At 43.7% G+C, this 21,137-nt stretch overlaps 1 protein-coding gene across 4 annotated transcripts in view; it reads left to right on the top strand.

The window, feature by feature from the left end:
• Window positions 1-21,137, top strand: part of PTBP2 (polypyrimidine tract binding protein 2) — a 1,270,924-nt gene that overhangs the window by 424,858 nt on the left and 824,929 nt on the right. For all 4 annotated transcript variants that reach the window (XM_044085703.1, XM_044085704.1, XM_044085705.1 and 1 more), the window contains exon 4: window positions 1,154-1,297. In XM_044085703.1, coding sequence (XP_043941638.1) covers window positions 1,154-1,297 — 144 coding nt within the window. The remainder of the gene's footprint in view (window positions 1-1,153; window positions 1,298-21,137) is intronic.

The raw sequence follows: 21,137 nt of genomic DNA on the forward strand, positions 1-21,137 counted from the left end.
TTTATTTCTTAGAACATGTAACAGGTACTGAAAGAGGTGGAAAAAAAAGCACTGCTACAATAAAATAAAATATGCGGGAAGTGGCAATATTTTCTAGTTGGTGTCACTGTCAGAACCGGGATCCCCTTCAGTCCCAAATGTTTGAGTCTTTTTGTGTGTGTGATATTTATTTTTCCTCTGCGCTTTATTATTCATCTGTATAGGTTCATTTGTTGGTCATTTCTGCTTGTCTGCCCTTGCACCCCCCCCCCCTCCCCACACAATTCAAACCATTGCTCTGACCTCTGGAGAGTATCTGAGTTACAATCACTTTCTGTGAGTCGACCCTACCTCATTTTCCTAAAAGGACAGGGTGTCTTTGCGAATTAACCCTTCTTTTATGCCTAAAGTGGTTTCAAAGTTTCTCTTTTACCAAGACTATTAATCTGTCTTCTTACCTGAATACAAGAACAAGAGAAAAGATTCTTCACACTGTAGAATATGTATAGGCAGTTCAGATACTATTTAGGTAAAACACAGGCCTCATGAAAGCTGATCATGTGTTTGTCTGCTATGAAGGTGAGGGGAAAGGACAACCAGCACTGACACAGATTCTTTCCAAATGGTTGGCTGATGCTATTACCTTTGTTATATTTGGCATAGTAAGCTGCTTCGGGGGTGGGGGTGGTGGTGGTAATGGCTAATTAAACAAGGGCAGTGTCAAAATAAGTCAGCAGGTATAAAAAATGTAAAAGATCCATGTTTCTGCTATATAAATGTATGCAAATATCCTGAATAGAGTTCAGTTGAAGCTCTTTGCCTGACTGAATTGATGGGACAGACGGACAAGCTTTGCAGATAGTCTGTTTCTGATGCACAGTTTTCGTTTGAGTTCCAGGTACTGTCTTCAATGAGACTGAGTATTTCATATTAAGTAAACACTGCAGTAGCTTAAATAACTATTTAATTAAGTTTTATGAAATTATTTTAACACCATGCACACTTATTTTGAATTATTCTAATTGTGTGGTTTTTTTATTCTTTTCATGTAGCCAATGCTGTAAAGTATAACATGGTTGTTCAGAATTGTATAAAATTTCTTTAAACATTTTGGGAACGTTGTGGAAAGTTAAAAACTTTTTCAGTTGATTTTTATTAACATTCAATGTTGCAGGCATTTTTGGAATTGGCTTCAGAGGAAGCAGCTGTTACTATGGTGAAGTACTACACCACTGTAACACCTCATCTTCGTAATCACCCCATCTATATTCAGTACTCCAATCACAAAGAACTGAAGACTGATAGTGCACTTAACCAGGTATTTTCTGCATAGTAATACTTTGTGGCTGCTCTTATAACATTTCCAAAATGTTTGTCAACTGTTCATGTTTGCAGAGACTTTGTCTATTGTTTTTGGCCCCATCCCACAGTACTTTCTTTCTGCCTACTCTTGATTTCTTCACTTGTCACAAAGAACTGAAGACTGATAGTGCACTTAACCAGGTATTTTCTGCATAGTAATACTTTGTGGCTGCTCTTGTAACATTTCCAAAATGTTTGTCAACTGTTCATGTTTGCAGAGACTTTGTCTATTGTTTTTGGCCCCATCCCACAATACTTTCTTTCTGCCTAGTCTTGATTTCTTCACTTGTTCTGTCACTAGCCTTCCCTATTTCTTTCCTTTTCTCAAATATTTATTTTCAGCAGTTATTCCACACACTTTCCAACTGTTAATAAAATGTCCAAGTCACTTGCCTTGTCCTCTCAGTGCTTACTTCTGTTCTGAATTTGCATTACTATGGTCAGGGTTTTTTTTTTGCATATTTGTAAAATCGTGTGGTTTCATGTTAATTGTTCTTGAATGTTTATTGTGCCTGTCACTCCAGTTAATGCATATTTGACTAGATGAGTAACGTTAGGCATGTTGTGCCACAAACCACGGTTGATAAAAAGTACCAGTGCTGAAATAGCTCTAGTCACTAATCTACATGAGTTGCATATTGAGACTACAGTATATAGATTTTTTTTTTATTGGTTGTCCTGATAGAGAATGATGTGTCTTGACTTGAAGATTCATTCTTTGTTAGTAGCCTCCAGTCGTAGTATTAAAGTACCTGGGTTAGTTCATTTGTGACATTTATCCACATGTCATTGTGCACTAAAAAAACACTTTTTTGCTTGGATGATGGTTTAGCTTTTGTAATGTGTCAAAATTAATGTTGGAGTGCTGTTCATATGGGGATGTATGTCAAAGGATTTTGTGCCTTTGCGTAGAAATATATTTTTCTAGGTACTTTTTGTCTCATTGCCTGCCATCAACCAAGCTTCGTCTCAATCTTTAGTCCTTTCAGTCCTTCACCACTGAAGATTATCTTTTGTGAGTGTGTGAACTGACCAGCAGCGCTGTAAACTGACCAGCAGGGCTGTATTTCAGTCCGCCAAAGAGATGGTGTTAGTCATTGCCTTCATCCCAGCATAAAAGTACTTTATTTATTGACATCCCAGTCCTTTTTCTTTTGGCAGAAGTGAGCAACATTGTCATTGCCAGACATTAACAGTGTCAGTGGTGCAGTAGGTAGCACACTTACTTTTGGTACAGAAGGCTGTGGGTTCTATTCCGACACCAAGTAGGTGGATTGCTGACACTGCAGTGCAGCTTAAGGGGGGTGCTGCACTCCTGAGTGTTGTCCTTCAGATGAGATGTTAAACTGAGGCCCCATCTGCTTGAGTTAATGGTAGCTCATGTGGGTGTAATAGATCCCATGGCATCTATCGAAAGCAGTATAGGAATTTCCCTGATGCCCTGGCCAAATTGCCCCTAGTGGTATAAATACCACATTGGGTCTCCCTTTCAAAAGAGACAACTAGTCTAGTGAGACTAACCCAGCCAACAAAGCATAAATATAACAGAATGAAATCCTACACTTTACTCATTTGTGTGTGCAGGCTTCTTTTCATACACTGAATGCTATCTGACTGGGGATCACTCAGCCCATGCACCCAAGTCTTGGCTACATTAGTACAATGTAAAGCTTTGTTTGCATATTTGGCTATCAGCAGGAAGCCACCACTCACTCCTCCTTCCTTGATGGGTGAGCTGGCTTCATTCACTGCTTCCACCCCCCCCCCTGTCCATCTCTTCCAGTGCCCAAGCTGCTATTAAAGCACAGTTTGTAGTCAGAGCTTTTCTGTCTCCATGCTGCCGCATGGAGCCATACTAGGATATAGGTTCATAGGTAAGTACTAGGCTAACTGTTTTGTGGGCCATTTTAAGCCTAGCCAATTTCCTAAGGGTGAGAATCAAACCTTGTACATTGCATCTGTGAGGTAAACATCTTGACCATTATGCCAACTCCCAACCCTAATCTGACTCCTTTTAGATTGAAAGCCTTGTTGGGTAGTCAGCAACAACAACTGAATGGTGTGGGAGTTTGAGCCGTAGAAAAGTCAGTACATTTTTGGTTAGTAATAATACTGGACTTGACAGTAATGCAGTACATGACAGGAAATGTCTCCTTCACTAACAAGACATGCAACACCTACAGGAGTAGGACTAGTAAAAGGAAAATGCTTTGCAGTTTGCTTACAGTTTTACTCAGGCAAATCTGACAACATAATGATCTTGTTATAGCCTGCTGTGGCCCCTTAAGGAAGTGGGGCTGTACTGGGCCAAATTGGTCATTTGGCTATTTAAGCAGTGGGAACACTGGTTATAAACAAAGTTAATAAGACAGAATATTAAGAGTACTTGTCGTTAGTTTTACTGGGATAGCTTGGCAAAACTGTTGATGTGACTGCATCTTGCCTTCACTGTAGGCCACACTTTACCATGTCACCAAAAAGGCTTTAAGTATTGCTCTTACAAACAAAAAATGAAAACTACGACTCGAAGACACAGATGGTCAAGTGCTTTCATTCGTTTAATACAGAACTTCAGAAACAGCCATATCTCACAACAAATGCCCATTTATACCATCAGTTATTAAATTCAAGCAGTTAACCATTCAGAATCTTGCACTCTAAATATGCTAGTTAAGGTACTTGAGTGTTTACAAACACAACCCAAATAATACACAAAATACATTCTGTGCAAATAACAATCTACTAAAAAGAACAATGTATGATGATCTTCGTGTTTCACTGTTGCAGTCACATTCGGATTATCTGCTTGCAGTATCCCTCAGTCAGCCTGATTAACAAAGTCTTGGGTCCTGCGTCGGTTGCTGTCCCTTCTTCCTTGACGTCAGGTCATTAGGGGTATAAAACATGCAACCGACGCCATTACATCAGTCTTTTTTGCCGTGCGGTGCCGGAAGCAGAAGCAGTTCGCAAGTGCCGGTCAGCCGTCTCCTGAAATTTTCATTTTCGAGTTCCAGAACCGAAGTCTTCAACTAGAAGCTAAGTACCTCGTTGGGGAAACTTTTTCTTGCTCTAAACCGATGTCAGTAAAAGTAGATAATTGCATTACTTGTGGAAAGCAAATACCTCATAATGTCAGTAAAAGCAAATAATTGCATTACTTGTGGAAAGCAGATACCTCATAAAGATTTTCATTCGTACTGTATTCCTTGCCTAGGCCCTGACCACGACATACCTCAATGTCGGTTTTGTGCTTTATTTAAACCATGAATATCCGTTGTCTGTATATTTTCACTTCTAAATATTTTGGTGCTCGATTCAGTTATCCTGATATGTCTTCGGCAAGCCATCCGACTACCGACATTCCGAAAAAATGCAAAGATAAAGACAGACAGGCTGCTTAGGTCCAAAGCTGACGACGATGCTTCTAAGCCAGTCGCCAGTTTGCCGGTACTCAGTGAGGCACTTTCGCAACCCCTGATACCCGCTACAGATTTGCAAGCCTCTTATGAGACCCATTCGGAGTCCAGTATGACGCGAGATGCTTCAACTGTGGAACCTGCGGATGTTTCTACCTTGGATAGGTCCGGAGCCGCTTTGCAGGCACCGGCTTCTAAGGGTGTATTCAGGCCTACTGATTTGTGTATTAAACAGATGCCATCTTCTTCAAGGCCTAAACCTCGAACCATGCCTAGAAAACTGACGCCCAGACTGCATGGTCAGGCCACTATACCTAAAAAACAAATTATAAGAATGGCTGAAGACTTTATTACTTTAATCAGGAGAAGCCAGCCTTCCCCCTCTGAGACCTAGGACTGAGTTTGCTTATGATACTTCTGACCAGGATTCTGAATTTTCTGTTTCCTCTGACCAGGTTTTACCCTTATCTAGCTATGAGGATTCTGATGCCGAGGACTCTATTCCCTCTGCCCCCCCCCCCCCCAGAGGATTTCTCTTTCGGTGAAACCTTGCATACTCTCAGGGAGCATTTTCGTTGGGAAAGTCAGGATTTCTCCGATTCTAAAAAGAGGCTTAGAAATACTCCTGCCCCAGCACAGGTTTTTTGCCATACCTCCTGTACTAGACATTGTTGATGATGTCTTTTCGGAATCTAGCCTGGCCCCTGACTCTCTACCTCCTGCTCCCAGAAAACCTGATCGATATTACAGGGTCCCTGGCTCTCTCAATTTCTTTTTTAAAAATCCTACTGCGAATCCTGAAACCATTTCACAGGGACCCAAGGGCATTAAAGCTACTATCAAAGATCCTAACCCCTCTGACAGAGAGTCCAGGGCGCTGGATAGATGGGGTAAGAAGGTATACACTTCTGCAACTTCAGCCATTAGGGCCTTAAACTGCCAGTTTCATATGTTAAAGTATCAGCAGCATATTATTGGATTGCTTAAACAGAAAATGATGATGATTCCTGATTGTGCTGAGAATAAGGATTTACAAGATTTACTGCATTCTGCTGAACAAGTTGGAAAACATACTTTGCAATGTGGTTTTGATTCACTAGAGGCATCTTGCAGGGCTGCTGTAACTGGGTCTGTACTTAGAAGGCATGCTTGGCCTAAGGAGCAATCTTTGCCAGATCATGTTAGTGAAATTACTGGATGCTCCCTTAAACCAGGACCGCCTGTTTGGCAACAAGGCGGAAGTTCATAAAAAGATGGAGGAAAAAGCTAAATCTATGCAAACTGTTAGATTTTTTACAAATACAACCTCCAATGTTTAGTAGGCATTGGCCTTCCAAGAATTGGTCCTTTCCTGCCACTTCTAGACCTTCTCAGTCCAAACCCAGATCCAGCAGAGCTCCCAGGCTTCAGTCCCAGGGTACACACTGGACTAAGCAGTGGGGGGGGGGGGGGGGCTCCACGTCCAAGTCTGGGAGTAATAAAACTCCCCCCATGGTAAACTGTCTCAGTAACTAGTTTTTAAAACTTCCAAGCACTTCTCAACTGACTGCCCCTTTGTGGGGAAAGATTGCTCTTCATGCAAAGAACTGGGAACTCATTACCTGGGACAAATGGGTTTTAAATATAGTGTCCCAGGGATACAGATTTCACTTCCTTACGTTACCATCACCAAGCGGATGGCCAGATCTACCCCTAAATCAGTGGGCAGAAGCCCAAAAGCAAGTGCTTTCTCTATTAAGCATGTGAGCTATTCATTTGGTACCAGAAGAGGAAAAGGGACAAGGTTTCTACTAGAGACTTTTCCTGGTACCCAGAAAAGACAATTCATGGCATCCTATCCTGGACCGTCTACTCTAAACACCTTTTTGGTGATTCCAAAATTCAAGATGTTGACTCTTCACCAGTTGCTCCCTATGCTAGACAAAGATGCCTGGTTGGCAACACTAGATTTAAAGGAAGCATACCTGCACATCCCTATCCAGGGAATCTTACAAAAGATACCTACGCTTCAAAGCAGGCTACACACACCATCAGTTCTCTACACCACCCTTTGGCTTATCTACTGCGCCCAGGGTATTCACAAAGTGCCTAGCTCCAGTCATTGCATTTTGCAGGCAAAGAAATATTCAAATATACCCATACCTGGATGATTGTCCAATTCAGGCAGAAAGCCAGGACAATCATCTGGCCATTGTACAAAGGATGCTAACTAGTCTGGGGTACACCGTAAATGAAAATAAATCACAGCTGGTACCTTGTCAACAAATTATATTCCTGGGAGCAAGCTTGAATGCAACTTCCCAGATGGCTTTCCTCACGCCAGAGAAACAAATGTATTTGACAGCCTACTTCAAACAAGTGGCCACAGAAGACCTGCTGTCTGCTAGGCAAATACTACAAGCCTTAGGGTTCATGACCTCCTGCATTCTTCTAATTCCATATGCAAGACTACGTATGAGGAAAATACAATGGTATCTAAAAAGCCTGTGGTGTCAACATTCTCAGGATCTAGAAGCAATGATTCCTATCATACCTTGCCTACACCTAGAGTTCCTTTGGTGGGCAGAGGCCTGCCACCAAAACAAGGGACTACCATTCACACTACCCCCTGCCATCAAGCCCTAACAGACGCATCAGACTATGCATGGGTGCTCACCTGGCAGGGAAGTGCATTCAGGGCAAATGGAACACAAGTCAAATGCATCTGCATATCTCAGAAAGAAATGTTAGCTGTACAGAATGCTCTGATAGCCTTCAAGGACCACATTCTTCTAGGACAATTAATGGTAAAGACTTGACAACACCACTGTTATGTGGTATATAAACAAGCAGGGGGGTACACATTCTTACCCCCTCTGTAGACTAGCCATGGCATTGTGGAACACAGCCCTGAGCTACCAAGTGCATCTTCAAGCTCAATTCCTGCCAGGAAAACTAAACACACTGGCAGACGAATTAACCAGAAACCTCATGGACCCACACGAGTGGAAACTGGAACCGAGGATTTTCAACATGTTGATAAGCAAATGGGGGAGCCCAGATATAGACCTGTTTGCCTATAGACCTGTATGCCTCCCCCCAGAACTATCAGGTGGACAAATTTTGCACAAGGACTCCCCACAAACAAGCTTGGAAAGTGGATGCTCTGTCCTTCAGCTGGAAAAACATATCAGTTTATGCCTTTCCTCCTCTTCCTCTGCTCTCCAAAGTCCTACTAAAGATCAAACAAGACAAACCAAGGACAATTTTGATTGCACCAGACTGGCCGAGCCAACACTGGTACTCCCTCTTGCGTAATGTGTCACTGTTGGCCCCATGGCACCTGCCTCAGACTCCTACCCTGTTGTCTCAGCAGGAGAACCAGATTCTGCCCCCTCAGCTTCATACCTGAACCTAGTAGCCTGGCTAATTACCTAATCTCTCCTTCACCATCCCTCAGTAAACCAGTGATTAGATATCATTTTAGAGGCAAGGAGGCCTAGTACTAGAAAACCTTGTACTGAAAAATGGAAAAGATTCTGTGCCTGGAACCAATCTCAAGGGATGAGCACAGCAGTGCCCAATTTACCTCAGATTTTACATTACTTAATTGAGATGCTTCACAAGGGCCTGTCTTTCTCCTCCTCCTCCAAAATTCATGCCTCAGCCATTTCAGCTCATTACAACAGAGAACCACCACTCTTTTCTCATCCACTGCTCAGGCAGTTCCTCAGAGGGGCCAGAAACCTAAGACCATCCAGGAGAGCTCCAACTCCAGCCTGGGACCTTAACTTTGTATTGGAAAAACTCACTCTACCTTTTTTTGAGCCAGCTGCAAATGCAGAGCTGAGATTCCTTTCTTGGAAACCAGCCTTCCTTTTAACAATCACTTCAGCAAGAAAGGTGTCTGAATTACAGTCCCTTATGGCAGTGGAGCCTTTCATCATCTTTCATGCGGACAGGGTGTTCCTCAGGACCAATCCCTCCTTCATGCCCAAGGTGGTATCCAGTGTGGCTCTTAATCAGTCCATTCATTTGCCAATCTTCTTTTCTAATCCACAGAACAAAGGGGAACGTATTCTGCACTCCTTAGATGTGCACAGCTTAGATTTTACTTGGACAGGACTAAACCTCTCGGGAAATCTGAACAGCTGCTGGTTGCATTTGCTGCAGGGGCAGAGGGGAAGGGTATTTCAAAGCAAACCATTTTTAAATGGATAGGCCATTGCATTCATTTCTGCTATTAGCACCGTGGAAAACCTACCCCACAGGGGGTAAGACCACATTCAACCAGGGCTGCAGCTACCTCTACAGCCTTTCGCAGAGGTGTCCCTACCAGGGGCATCCTAGAAGCTGCTACCTGGAGTTCTGTACATACTTTCACCAAGCATTACCATTTGCCAATTTTCTCTAAATCCAGAGCTGGCTTTGCCACTGCAGTCTTGCAGGGCCTTATAGCTGGTCCTAATGGTATCTAAACTCCTCCTCCCACCCTTAGCTTTGGGAATCTACCCAAATGTAATGACTGCAACAGTGAAACACGAAGAACATAGTACAGTTGTGTACACTTACCGTAAATGTAGATGTTCGACTGTATTCACTGTTGCAGTCCTGGTTACCCTTCCTCCAGCCCCCTGACGTCTTTTGGCTGTATCTCTTTTCTTGTTTACTATGCTTTAAGGTGTTTGGTATATTTGCTTTTTTGTTGGAGGTGTAACCTTGGATATATATATATATAATTGCTTCCCATTATGGGGGCACCTGACATCTGGGGCAAGAAAAAACTGATGTAATGGTGTCGGCTGAATGCTTTATTCCCCTGACTGACGTCATGGAAGATGAGACAGCAACTGACACAGGACCCAAAACCTTGATAATATGGCCGACTGAGGGCTACTGCAAGCAGATAACCCAAATGTGATGACTGCAACAGTGAATACACTCTAACATCTACATTTATGGTAAGTGTACACAACTGCACTTAAAGTAATTATTTTTAAATGTTAAAAAGCATTTAACAGAGATTGTCGCGTTAATACCGGATGCAACATCAGATTTCAAAATAATTTGCCATTTTTGCTCTAAAACTTCAAGATAAGCATTAAATGTATCAAGAAATCTTCCTGTATTTACTTTTTCTAGCACCATAAATTTAAATTTTTTAAAATCCTGACAGCTGAGAGAATGTTTTGCTAAAGCATTATTTAAGTCTTATTTTTCTTAATAGCTGTTTTATGTTCCCTAATCCTACTGGCTAACTTCTGAAGTTTTCTCTGTATAGAAGGACTTGCATGTGGAACAGATCGTAGCATGCACTAATCCTCCTGTGTTACAGGAATATCTGCCTTTTGCTGTATATAAAAAATTGTGTTCAAAAAAGAATGTGCTCATGGGTAGAATAAATCTATAAAAAGAACAGTTGTTACATGGAACGTCCCTAATTTGGTCTCAATTTTGTTTTTATCATTTGTCATATTTTCAAAGAATTGCTTAAAATTCCTGGTTTTCTAGTATATAAACCTAGGTCTATGTCCAATAATTCTGGACAACTCTTTCAAAGTACTATCTTCCAATTATTAAGTATACGTTTAATTTCATTACTTTGTATACTAATAGGGACTGGAAAAGAACAACCAAAATTTCGGTCATCTTAAATCTTTTTGCCATTAAAATCATTTTTCATTATAGGAAAGAATTTTTTTGTATCTGTGTTCTTTAACTTCTTCAACAATGTTCCGTAATTTTGAAATGGGATATCCTCTTGCCTCAAAAGATATTGCTCTTACAAACTTAGAAAATTGATAGAATAACATGTTTTTGTATTAGCATGAATTTTGTGAAGAGTATGAACTCTAAAACTCAAATCACTGTCATTATTTTCTGATTTTAACACTCAATGATTTGCCAGAAAACCATAATTTTATGTGAAATGGACTAAAAATATGAGGCAAAAATATGGACATTCTGTGGATATCTGTACAGTTGAGAGGTATATTAACAACTGATCATGATCAGAGGCACCAGTCTCCCTTTTCAAACAAAAAAGTGTTCACATGCATCTTTATGCTTGCAAATAATTATTGTGTGAGAATAAAAGTGAACTTATTAACTGTTAAATACTGCTGCTGAACGCAGAAGACTAAATGTATTAAGCTGTGTTTACGCCATTAATATTTATGGTAGAGCAGAGAGCGGTTGTTCCAGATGCAGCTTTAATAATTCTGGATTAGCGTAGATAACTATTTGTAAATTACCAATATAATTGCCAAACTGATAAATTAACAGTTTTGCAAAAAGATACCCAAAACAAGTGTTTTGCAATTTTGTTTGGTCTAATGCCGTCATACGTGATTTTACTCTTAATGGTGTACCGCACCCACGGACTCAAAAAAACATGTCTAAAACATCATGGCATGATGTTTCCTACACTTTAACAGCACTCTGGGATTATTTACAGGATTTTAAATATTTTTATATGTAATTCCAGACTCTGACCACCTGGAGGCTGGCATATTGACGTGGTTTGGATAAATCAGGTTGCCATCCAGTATCCCAGAAATCATTGTTTGGCTCAAAAATGTTACATCATGCAGGCCTCCGTTTGCCTAAATTTCCTGTCATTTCATAGATGTTGCATGAGTACAAAGTACTGAGTAAAATAGAACAGTGAAAGTAACATTCCCTGCTGCTGGATGACTACTTAAAACAGAAATAGTGCAAATGCCACAGAACACACTCAAAGTGCTGTTTACTGCTGCCTTTTTTTCTAATTTAGTTTAAATGGCACTAATTTGTGAGACAATGAATTCCAGTCCATTTACTTCTCCCCTCCCCCATAACACTTAGCTTCCCTAGCTGTCAAAGTCCTGAGGGAAATTTGATCTGGTAATTCCATTGTTTGGCAGATCTCAGCAGGGTGCTTGACTCATGTAATTTAATCTTTGCTCTAGCATTTCCTTTGTTAGAGGGGACCTTTTTTTGCTGCACTATAGCCATGACCTTACTTGACTGCAATCACATCCAATGAGGTCTTGCACCAAGGAGCTAAAGAATAAAACATTTATACTATTAACCAATTTAGATCTTTATTAATTTAAGTGTTAAGGTATCACTTCATGTTTCCACCTTGTTAAAAATTGAGATTTACATGTGCAAATTGTGTTGGTATGCAGTGTTTGCCTTCATATGTTTTTACCCCACTGGTTGGTTTGCAAAAAAAACCCCTTTTTCTGTGTCCCTAGATTTGTCTTTGTACATACAAACCATATTGCTATATTTCCCCTTCCTTTTTCTTGTGTCCAGAAGTCACTTATAACAAAGTAAATTTGTTATTGATTTTTTATTTTTTTTTTTTTAATAAAGGACATCAAGGTTAACTTACCTTGAATCAGATAATGGATGCCACTGCAAAAAAATCACTGTTGAAATATTTGTGCATGGACAAAATCCCTTACTAAATCTATTTGCCAGCCTCACGTTCAATTGGTGCTATGGCTTTAATATACTGATGTGTTTGCTCATGCCTTCCAAATATCTCCACCATTACATACCAGTTTTGCAGTGTAGTAACCACACGACATGCCCATACACCTTTAGCCATCAATATGCAGCTACTCCTGTTCATGTGAGTATGTGAATTCATTTTCAGACTTAAGGTGTGGAAGCTGCACTGAATAATTCTAGGTGCTTGTTCAGGTTTCACATGGCGCTTGCTTAGAGCTGCTCTCATGTAAAGCCACTATGAATATGTTGCACTGCCACCTCTGATACCAGGGAAATGTTTTAATCTTTCTATTCCCGCACTGCACACTAGCAGTATCTGGTGCAAATACAACAGAGAAGTATGCAAGCGATACATCACCTAAGCATCATTTGCCGTGCAGAATGTACAAGTATGCATACCAAATTTCTGTTTCCAAACATCGATGTTACTACACTACTACTGAATAAAATGAACAGCACACAGGCTGGGGGAAGGACAAGGGTGCCATGACATCACAGAATGGGTGGGTCTTATTATTTTAGTTAGAATCCGATGACGGCTGCGGTGATGTCACTTTGGGGGAGGGAACTGATTAAAAAAAAAAAAGTACCTGCACTGCCTGGCCTTGATGATCTCAGTAATTGGGCGACTCCAGCAAGCTTTATTCAAACGTGAGAGAATCATTTTGTAAGTGAAACCATCACAGTATGAGAAGGTAGGCTTCTGTTACAGAAGTAAGGGGAATTATAAAAATTGTAAATGCTTTATTGTTGTTGCTTTACAGAGGACAATGTAAATAGGGAGGAAAAGAGCCGTGAAGTTGAGGAATACATTAGAGAAACCTGTTGTACTCCTTTAACAAAGTAATCACCTCTTTCTTCTCACATAGAGGAAGCACTGACCCACCAATTTAATTTTAGTTTCTGATTTCTGCAAGTCACGTTTATTGCTCAGAATAGTTGCATTCTTTCTGCCAGTGTCTGTAAAGCTACATGGTAACTTGTATGAAAATTGGGAGTTTTGGCTGTAAAAGATTGAGCTCTATCATAATAAAGGTAGAATTGTGATGAAAATAGTTTGCAATATTCTTAGATAACGTAGAGGAGGGGAAAAGGCAACTTGACAGCTCTGAGACAAGATTTGAATCATACTGCAAGTCAGAGAATCTTCCATTTTGGAGGACATCAAAGAAGTGCGGAAAAACTTATAGATGTTTAGGAACGGAGTTAAAGATCAGAATTGGTTGACTCGCTTGATTCACTGATGACATTTTCTGGCATTAAAAATGACAGGCGAGGTTAGACTGAAAGAAACCAGGACTTTTACAGATAAAGCATGTAATATGGGGTTAAAAATTAAAGCCAAGTCTAATACAGATGTAAAACAGGAGATCAGAGTTAAAAGCAGAAATCTGAAAAATTGCAGAATATCTGAGAGTATAAGCACAGAAAATGCATTTTCGTATTCCTAGTTTTTGAAAACTATATTAAATCACCCAAATATTGTAGGTCAGATAGCATGCAAAGAGCTTGCTGTGAAAGAGAATTCATGGCAGTGGAGCAGACTGATGGAAACTTTCCATCTGCCACTAGTACAAATGCTCTAACAAATGATCTTAGTTCACTGTTGCAATACTGAGTCTTAGGATTCCTGCCTTGCCGAAGCCTGAAGATTTGATGCTGTCTGTGTCATTACCCATCACCGATGGGTATATGATCCGACCTCTGATTCATACTGGCAAATTCTCAGACAGATCCAGAGCTTAAGATCCTCCTCTTTCCATGCTGGCAACATCTCAGATCCAGACCTCAAGCTCCTCCCCTTCCCATAATCCCTTGCTGCCTTCTGTCAGATTTCATTTGCCTCTGAATCGCTGCAGACAATGGTCCAGGATCAAGTATAAGAACTAAGAGGTAAGTGCTATTTTCTTGGCTTTTCCTTTCTAGTGTATTGTTAGTGTCTTTTACAGTTGCTAGTTCAGTTAATTCCCCCCCTCCCTGTTAGAACCTAGTTTTTGGTGTAGGTAGCTTCTTCCTCCCCCCTTCCAGTGCATGGCGTTTCACACCTTTCACACCTTTTCAAAAATAAGTAAAATAAAATCTGAAGTAGTTACTTCATTTGTTCTGCAACCTGTGGGTATCTGATCCGATCTCGGATCAGAGCTGGCAGCTTTACTAGCTAAAAAATCCGAGCTCCTAGCTCCTCCCCTTACCCATAATCTCCTGCTACATACTCTCTTTCCACAGATCTTGTTTGCCGTGGCTGAGAGAAGCTTCAAGTGAAGAGCTCCTAGGCGTGGGTGAGAACTTTCTGGTTCATCAAACCTCAAGTCAGATTCAGATATTTTTTGTTGTGTGTGTGTGTTTATTAGCGCCCTAGTCGTCGTAAATTATTATTAGTTTAAATTTTTTGTGGTAATTTTTGCCTTAATTTTTATTTCCCTCCCCCTTAGTGTTTGTGTTGTGTATTATGGCTGAAGGGCCCAAAGCCATATTCTCTAAGTGCACTGAGTGTGGCCATAAGTGTTCCCCAGCTGATGGCCACACTCAGTGCGTTCTTTGTCTGGGGGTGGCCCATTTGTCCACCAGCTGCCAAATTTGTGCAGCATTTAACCCCCAGGCCACCAGGGATAGGAGGAACAAGTTAATCCTGGCTGGATTATTACCGCAGGATTCTTCTTCCTCCTCTCCCTCTAAGGCACAGGCTGCGACTGCAGCCCCCGGGCCTTTGGACCCTCCTATCCTGTCTGGGACTTGAACCTCCCTCAGATTCTCAGGGTCAGGGGGACTCTTCCTCTTCCTCTAGGGAGAAGAGGCACAAAGACAAAGAAAAGCATAAGAGTCACAAGAGGCGAGCTGAGACTCATCCCTTAGCCCCGCCATCTAAAGTTGCGAGTCCCTCCATGAGGGCCTCCGGATCCTCTCCATCTCGGCTCCGTTCGCCTTGTTTCTCACCGGAGGAGGAGTATCAGTCTCCCTCGAGGTGGCCCTCCCGGCCTGCCTCGACTACCTCTTCTAGATCGACCAGGAGCCTGACCGACGCGGACATGGATCGGATGATGTGCCGATTTTTGGGTCTATCCTCCATTATCCGGCCACTGGGACAGCCTGCGCCAGCACTCCAGTTAGTTCCCTTAGAGGAACAGGACCCCGTGGGCGAGCCCTCCTCGGATAGCCCCACCAACGAGGTTCCTCGCAAACGGAAGTGCAAAAGGAGGCACCTGGACTCCCCTGAGTCCCTCACGGAAGACACAGATTTGGATGAAGGGGAAGGTTCCCAAAGATCACCCCCTGAGGATGTCTCCTTTGTAGACATCATGGAAATGTTGCGAATTAGAGGAGAGTGGTCTGCCCAAAAACCTTCCTCGGATGAGTCTGTGTTTCTGGAGGCGTTTGATGCAGGCCCATCTACCTCCTGGGTGTCCCCCCCCGGCTGACGCCATGGTAGACTTAATTGCTGCCAGGGCGTGGAAGGAACCGGACACCATGGAGCCAATTCCAAGAAGGCCAGATAAAATTCTTAGTCCTCCCTCGGATAGGCAGGCTTGGTCTAAGGGTTCACCAGTAGATTCCATGTTGGTAGTGGCTGCCACGAAGAAGGAACTAGCACAGGAGAGTTCCTCGGTCCATCCACCGGATAAGGAATCTCGGACGTTGGATTGCATTGGAAAGCGGATGTTTGCTTCAGCCACATTTTCTATAAGGGCGCTGAACTACATGGCGCACGTCATCAGACTCCAGCGAGACTTAATAAAGGAATACGCTGGGGCTCCCCCGGAGTCCATGACGGCCGAGGATGAGGACTTTCTCGACTCACATGGCCACTCTGAAATCTATTTCTAACACGTCTATGTGGCTACTCTCCTATGCCACGGAGGGAGTGGCTAGAGCTAGCGGAGCAGGGGTCGCCTTGCGGCATCACGCCTCGCTCCGCCTTTGCGATTTTGCAGAACCCTTCAAGGTGTCCTTCGCGAATGCTCCCCTTGACAGTTCTTCGCTCTTTGGCAAGACCGTCCGCGAGACGCTGGTCCAAAGCGAGAAGGACGGGAAGCCACTGTCTGCCGTCGGAGTCCGCTTCTCTAATCCCAAATGATCCTTCTCTAGGAATCAGAGGGGACAAAAGATGTGGTTCTGGAAGTCTCAGCACTCCCATCCAGCTTCGGACCCTTCGTCCTTCAGAGGCAGAGGAGGACAAGGTGGACGCCAGCCCAGAGGCATAGGGGGGCCGCGTAATTTCAGGTCTAGAGAACCATTCTCGGACAGGCTCGCTCAACAGCCCTGAGGACTTACCCGACTGTCCTTCTCTGGAGGCAGTCGGGGGCATCTGTCGGAGCACCTCCAAAATTGTGAGTCCATTATGACTGATCGGTGGGTGCTCCGAATCATATCCAGAGGTTACACCATTCCCTTTCTAAGTCTTCCCCCTCCTATGAAGCGCCTCCCCGATGTCCCACCCGATCAAAGGGAGGCGGCAGCTTCGGAGGTTTCGAAGCTGCTAGAAAAAAGAGTCATCCAGCACGTCCCCCCCAGACCAGTTCGGATTGGGCAATTACTCCAGGTTCTTTTTAGTGCCAAAAAAGATGGGGGACTTAATACCGATTCTAGACCTTTCTTCCCTGAACATGTTCATTCCCAAAGAAAAGTTCCGGATGGTCACTCTGCAATTAATTCTCCCCCTTCTTCGGGAGAATGACTGGATGTGCTCCATAGACCTCAAGGATGCGTACTACCATATTCTTATGGACAGGCTATCCAGGAGGTTTCTCCGCTTTCGGCTGGGAGCCAGTCATTATCAACAGGGTTCTTTGTTCGGCCTCACCACAGCCCCCAGGGTGTTCACCAAGGTCATGGCAGTTGTTGCAGCCCACCTGAGACTCCAGGGCATTCAGGTCTTTCCGTACCTGGACGACTGGCTCCTCACCGCCTCCAACAGGCATCAGCTTTGTTCTGCCAGAGACTATTCTCTCACTCCTGCCCAGCATCTGGGCATTTCAATAAACTTCCAAAAATCCTTCCTTCGTCCTGTACAGGTTCTGGAATTCATAGGGGCCAAAATAGATACTCGCCTCTCTCGGGCCCTTTTAACATCACACAGATTGAGCAGTTTGTCACGTCATGTTATGGCACTTCTTCAGTCCCCAGCTCCATCAGCAGAATTAGTCCTGAGAGCGCTAGGCTCTATGGCGGCAGCAATCATTCTTTCCCTGCACGCACGTCTGCGGATGAGAACTCTTCAATGGACCCTTCAAGTCCAATGGTCTCTGTTGCTATACCCCTTAGACACTCCTATTCCCTTGAGCAAGGTTTGCAGGGACTCCCTCCTCTGGTGGCTTTGCTCACGGGAGCTACGGGAAGGGAGACTCTTTGTGATGCCTCAACCCCAAGCCAGATTGACCATGGACGCTTCTTGCCTCGGGTGGGGGTGGGGGGGCATTCTATGGGCAGAACCATCCAAGGCGCGTGGAATCCCTTGGAGGATATCAATGTCCTGGAGATGAGGGCGGTGTTTCTAGCGTTGCAAGCTCTTCACGACCTTCTTCACCCTGGGGACTATTACAATACAGACAGACAACATGGCGGTAGTCTGGTACATAAACAGGGAGGGACCAGATCTTATCCTCTTTGTCGGGAGGCCATGAGAGTTTGGGAATAGGCGATGTCCACCAACCGTTTTCTGATAGCAACGCACATTCCGGGATGGTCCAAAGTTCTTGTGGACAAGCTGAGTCGCTTGATCCTCACACCTTACGAGTGGTCTCTGAACCAGTCAGTAGCGAAACAGATTTTCCTCAAATGGGATCGACCTTGCTGCGATCTTTTTGCTTCTCCATCAAACACGAAGTGCAACGAGTTTTTCGCTCTAATTCCCCCACCAGGGGAGAGCCCCAGAGACGCTCTGGTTCACGCTTGGCCACCCGGTCTCCTCTATGCTTACCCCCTCTTCCTGTCATGACGAAATTCCTACAGAAAGTGTGTTGGTTGGGGAACAAGGTTATCCTCGTAGCCCCATTCTGGCCTCGCCAGATCTGGTTCCCTTATCTGCGGTCTCGCAGTGTAGTTCCTCCTTGGATCCCATCCCGGATCTGATTTTGCATCCTGCAGGATTGCAACCCCCAAACCTGGAAAACCTCAAGCTCGCGGCTTGGTTGATCCAGTTCCACTGATGGCAAGGACTCCCGGTATCTCCTCACCAGTGAAAGCCATTCTGGTAGCAGCGCACAAACCTACTAGCAGAAAAATTTACAGTAGTAAGTGGAAGTGTTTCTCCATCTGGGCTAGAGACAAGGGTTTGGATCCTTTTACCATCCCTATCCCGACTGTTCTTGAATTCTTGTCACATATTTTTCATCAAGGAGCCAGTGCATCTACAGTTAAAGTACAGTTGGCAGCCATCTCTCATTTTCACATAGGAGATGAGCTGGGATAGTTAGCTTCTGCAAAAATATGCAAAACGTTTTTGAAAGGAATTTTTCTGTTGAAGCCGCCAGTTAAGACTGCGGTTTCACCATGGGATCTGACCTTGGTTCTGCAGGCATTAACGAGTCTGCCCTTCGAACCAGCTGCTTCGGTTCAGTTAAAATTTTTATCCTGGAAAACAGCCTTTCTGATCACTATTACGTCAGCCAGGAGGGTTTCAGAACTTCAAGCGCTTTGCATGAAGACCCCCTTATCTAATTTTTCATAAGGATAGAGTGTTGCTCAGGACTAACCCCTCCTTTCTGCCCAAAGTGGCCTCTGAATCAAATATTAATCAGTCGATTAATTTACCAGTGTTTTTTCCCAACTTCCAGAACAAAGGGGAATATAAATTACACAAATTGGATGCACATAGACAACTACGCTTTTACTTGCACAGGACGAAGGCTACTCACAGGTCTGATCAATTGTTTGTGTCCTTTGCCAAACCATCCTTAGGTAAGGCTATTACCAAAGTTACTTTAGCAAACTGGATTTCGCAAAGCATCATCCATGCTTATTTAGCCTCAGGAAAACCTGCTCCTTCCGGAATCCATGCCCATTTAACTCGATGTTCATCGTGTATACAGCTGCAGTCATAACAGATGGGTTTTCCTGCCGTCAGGCGGCTCCTCGGTCGGCCGAATTCCAAAGTCTAGGTCCGGCGCCGGATGTCGTCGCTTCTTCCCTGACGTCAGTGCGACAGGGGTATAAAAGAACCATCCGACGCCATTTTCTTCAGTCTTTCTTGCCGCGCGGTGCCCGAAGCAGAAGCAGTTCGCAAGTGCCAGTCGGCCAGCTCCTGAGATTACGAATATTTTTCAACCGAAGTCTTCTTGAAAGCTAAGTACCCCGTTGGGGAAACTTTTCTTGCCTCAGACCGATGTCAGACAAAGTTAATCATTGCATTTCATGTGGGAAGCAAATACCGCATAAGGATTTTCATTCCCTCTGCATTCCTTGCTTAGGCCCAGACCACAAAGTCTCGGCCTGTCGTTTTTGTGCTACATTCAACAGACGCACTATTAAGCGTCGGGCGGAGTTCGCCCAGCACTATTTTGGCAAAAAGTTTAATTACATTATGTCGTCGGATACTCCGACTCCAGTTTTAAGTAAAAGACGCAAAGATAAGGACCGACATACGAGGTCTGCGACTTCTACCGACACCACGCCAAAGCCGACTACAGGTGGTCCGGTTCTCTGAGGCGCCTACGCAGCCCCTGACTACCGATGAAACCTCTTTGGCGGTGTCTTCAGTGCCCGAGGTCGCAGGCTCTTCGGCCCACACCCCGACTACAGATACCGAAGCCACTCTTGGCGGTGAAACTCAGAGTTTAGACAGACCTGCCACCTCTCAAGGTGTCTTCAGGCCTTCCTCTTCTTTTTCCATCAAGGCTTTCACTAAGTCTAAAGCAGCCATGCATACTAAAAGACAAGCTCCACAGGGCCCCTTTCAAGGCCTCATGCCTAAAAAGCAGATGCTCAAAATGGCTGAGGATTTGATTACTCTTATCAGGGGTTCTCAACCCCCCCCACCGGACAAACGGCCCAGAGTGGAGGAAGAATCCCCTTCCTCTGACCAGGCCTCCATTATTTCAGAACATTCTGAAGACCAGGAACATTCATACTCCCCTTTTGAAGACTCTGATGCAGAGGAGTCCATTCCCTCTGTCTCTCCCCCCCCCGAGGATTACTCTTTTGGGGAAACCTTACATACCTTGAGGGAACACTTCCACTGGGAAGGCCAAGAGTACTCAGACTCCAAGAAAAGGCTTAGTGATTTCCTCTTGCTCCCTCAGCACAGGCCTCTGGCTATACCTCCTGTCTTAGACATTCTAGATGATGTGTATTCGGAGGCCTGCCTTAACCCAGATTCTTAACCTCCGGCTCCAGTCAAGCCTGATGGGTATTACCGGGTTCCTGATTCACACCAATTTCTATACAAAAGCCATGCAGCTGACCCAGAAACTATTTCACAGGGTCCCAAGGGAATTAAGGCTTCCACTGCTAAAAATCCATTACCTTCAGAGAGAGATTCCAGAGCTTTAGAAAGGTGGGGGAAGAAGGTATACACCTCGGCCACCTTAACCATGAGGGCATTAAACTGTCAGTTCTATATGTTAAAGTACCAACAGTTTCTGTTATCACAGTTGAAAAGCAAAATGTCACTACCTGAACAACCAGACTTGAAGGAGTTGCAGGATTTGTTACATAGTGCAGAACAAGTGGGTAAACATACCTTGCAATGTGGTTTTGATGCATTAGAGGCCTCATGTAGAGCTGCTGTTACAGGATCAATCATACGTAGACATGCTTGGCTCAAAGAGCAAAGCTTACCAGATCATGTTAAAGCTAAATTACTGGATGCACCTCTGCAAAAAGATGAACTGTTTGGTGTTAAAGCTGAGGAGGTATTAAAGAAAATGGAGGAAAAGGCAAAGTCAATGCAAACAGTGAAAGATT

Source organism: Protopterus annectens, chromosome 10.part0 (assembly GCF_019279795.1).
Source record: "Protopterus annectens isolate FY-2018-M chromosome 10.part0, PAN1.0, whole genome shotgun sequence".
NCBI lineage: Eukaryota > Metazoa > Chordata > Ceratodontiformes > Protopteridae > Protopterus > Protopterus annectens.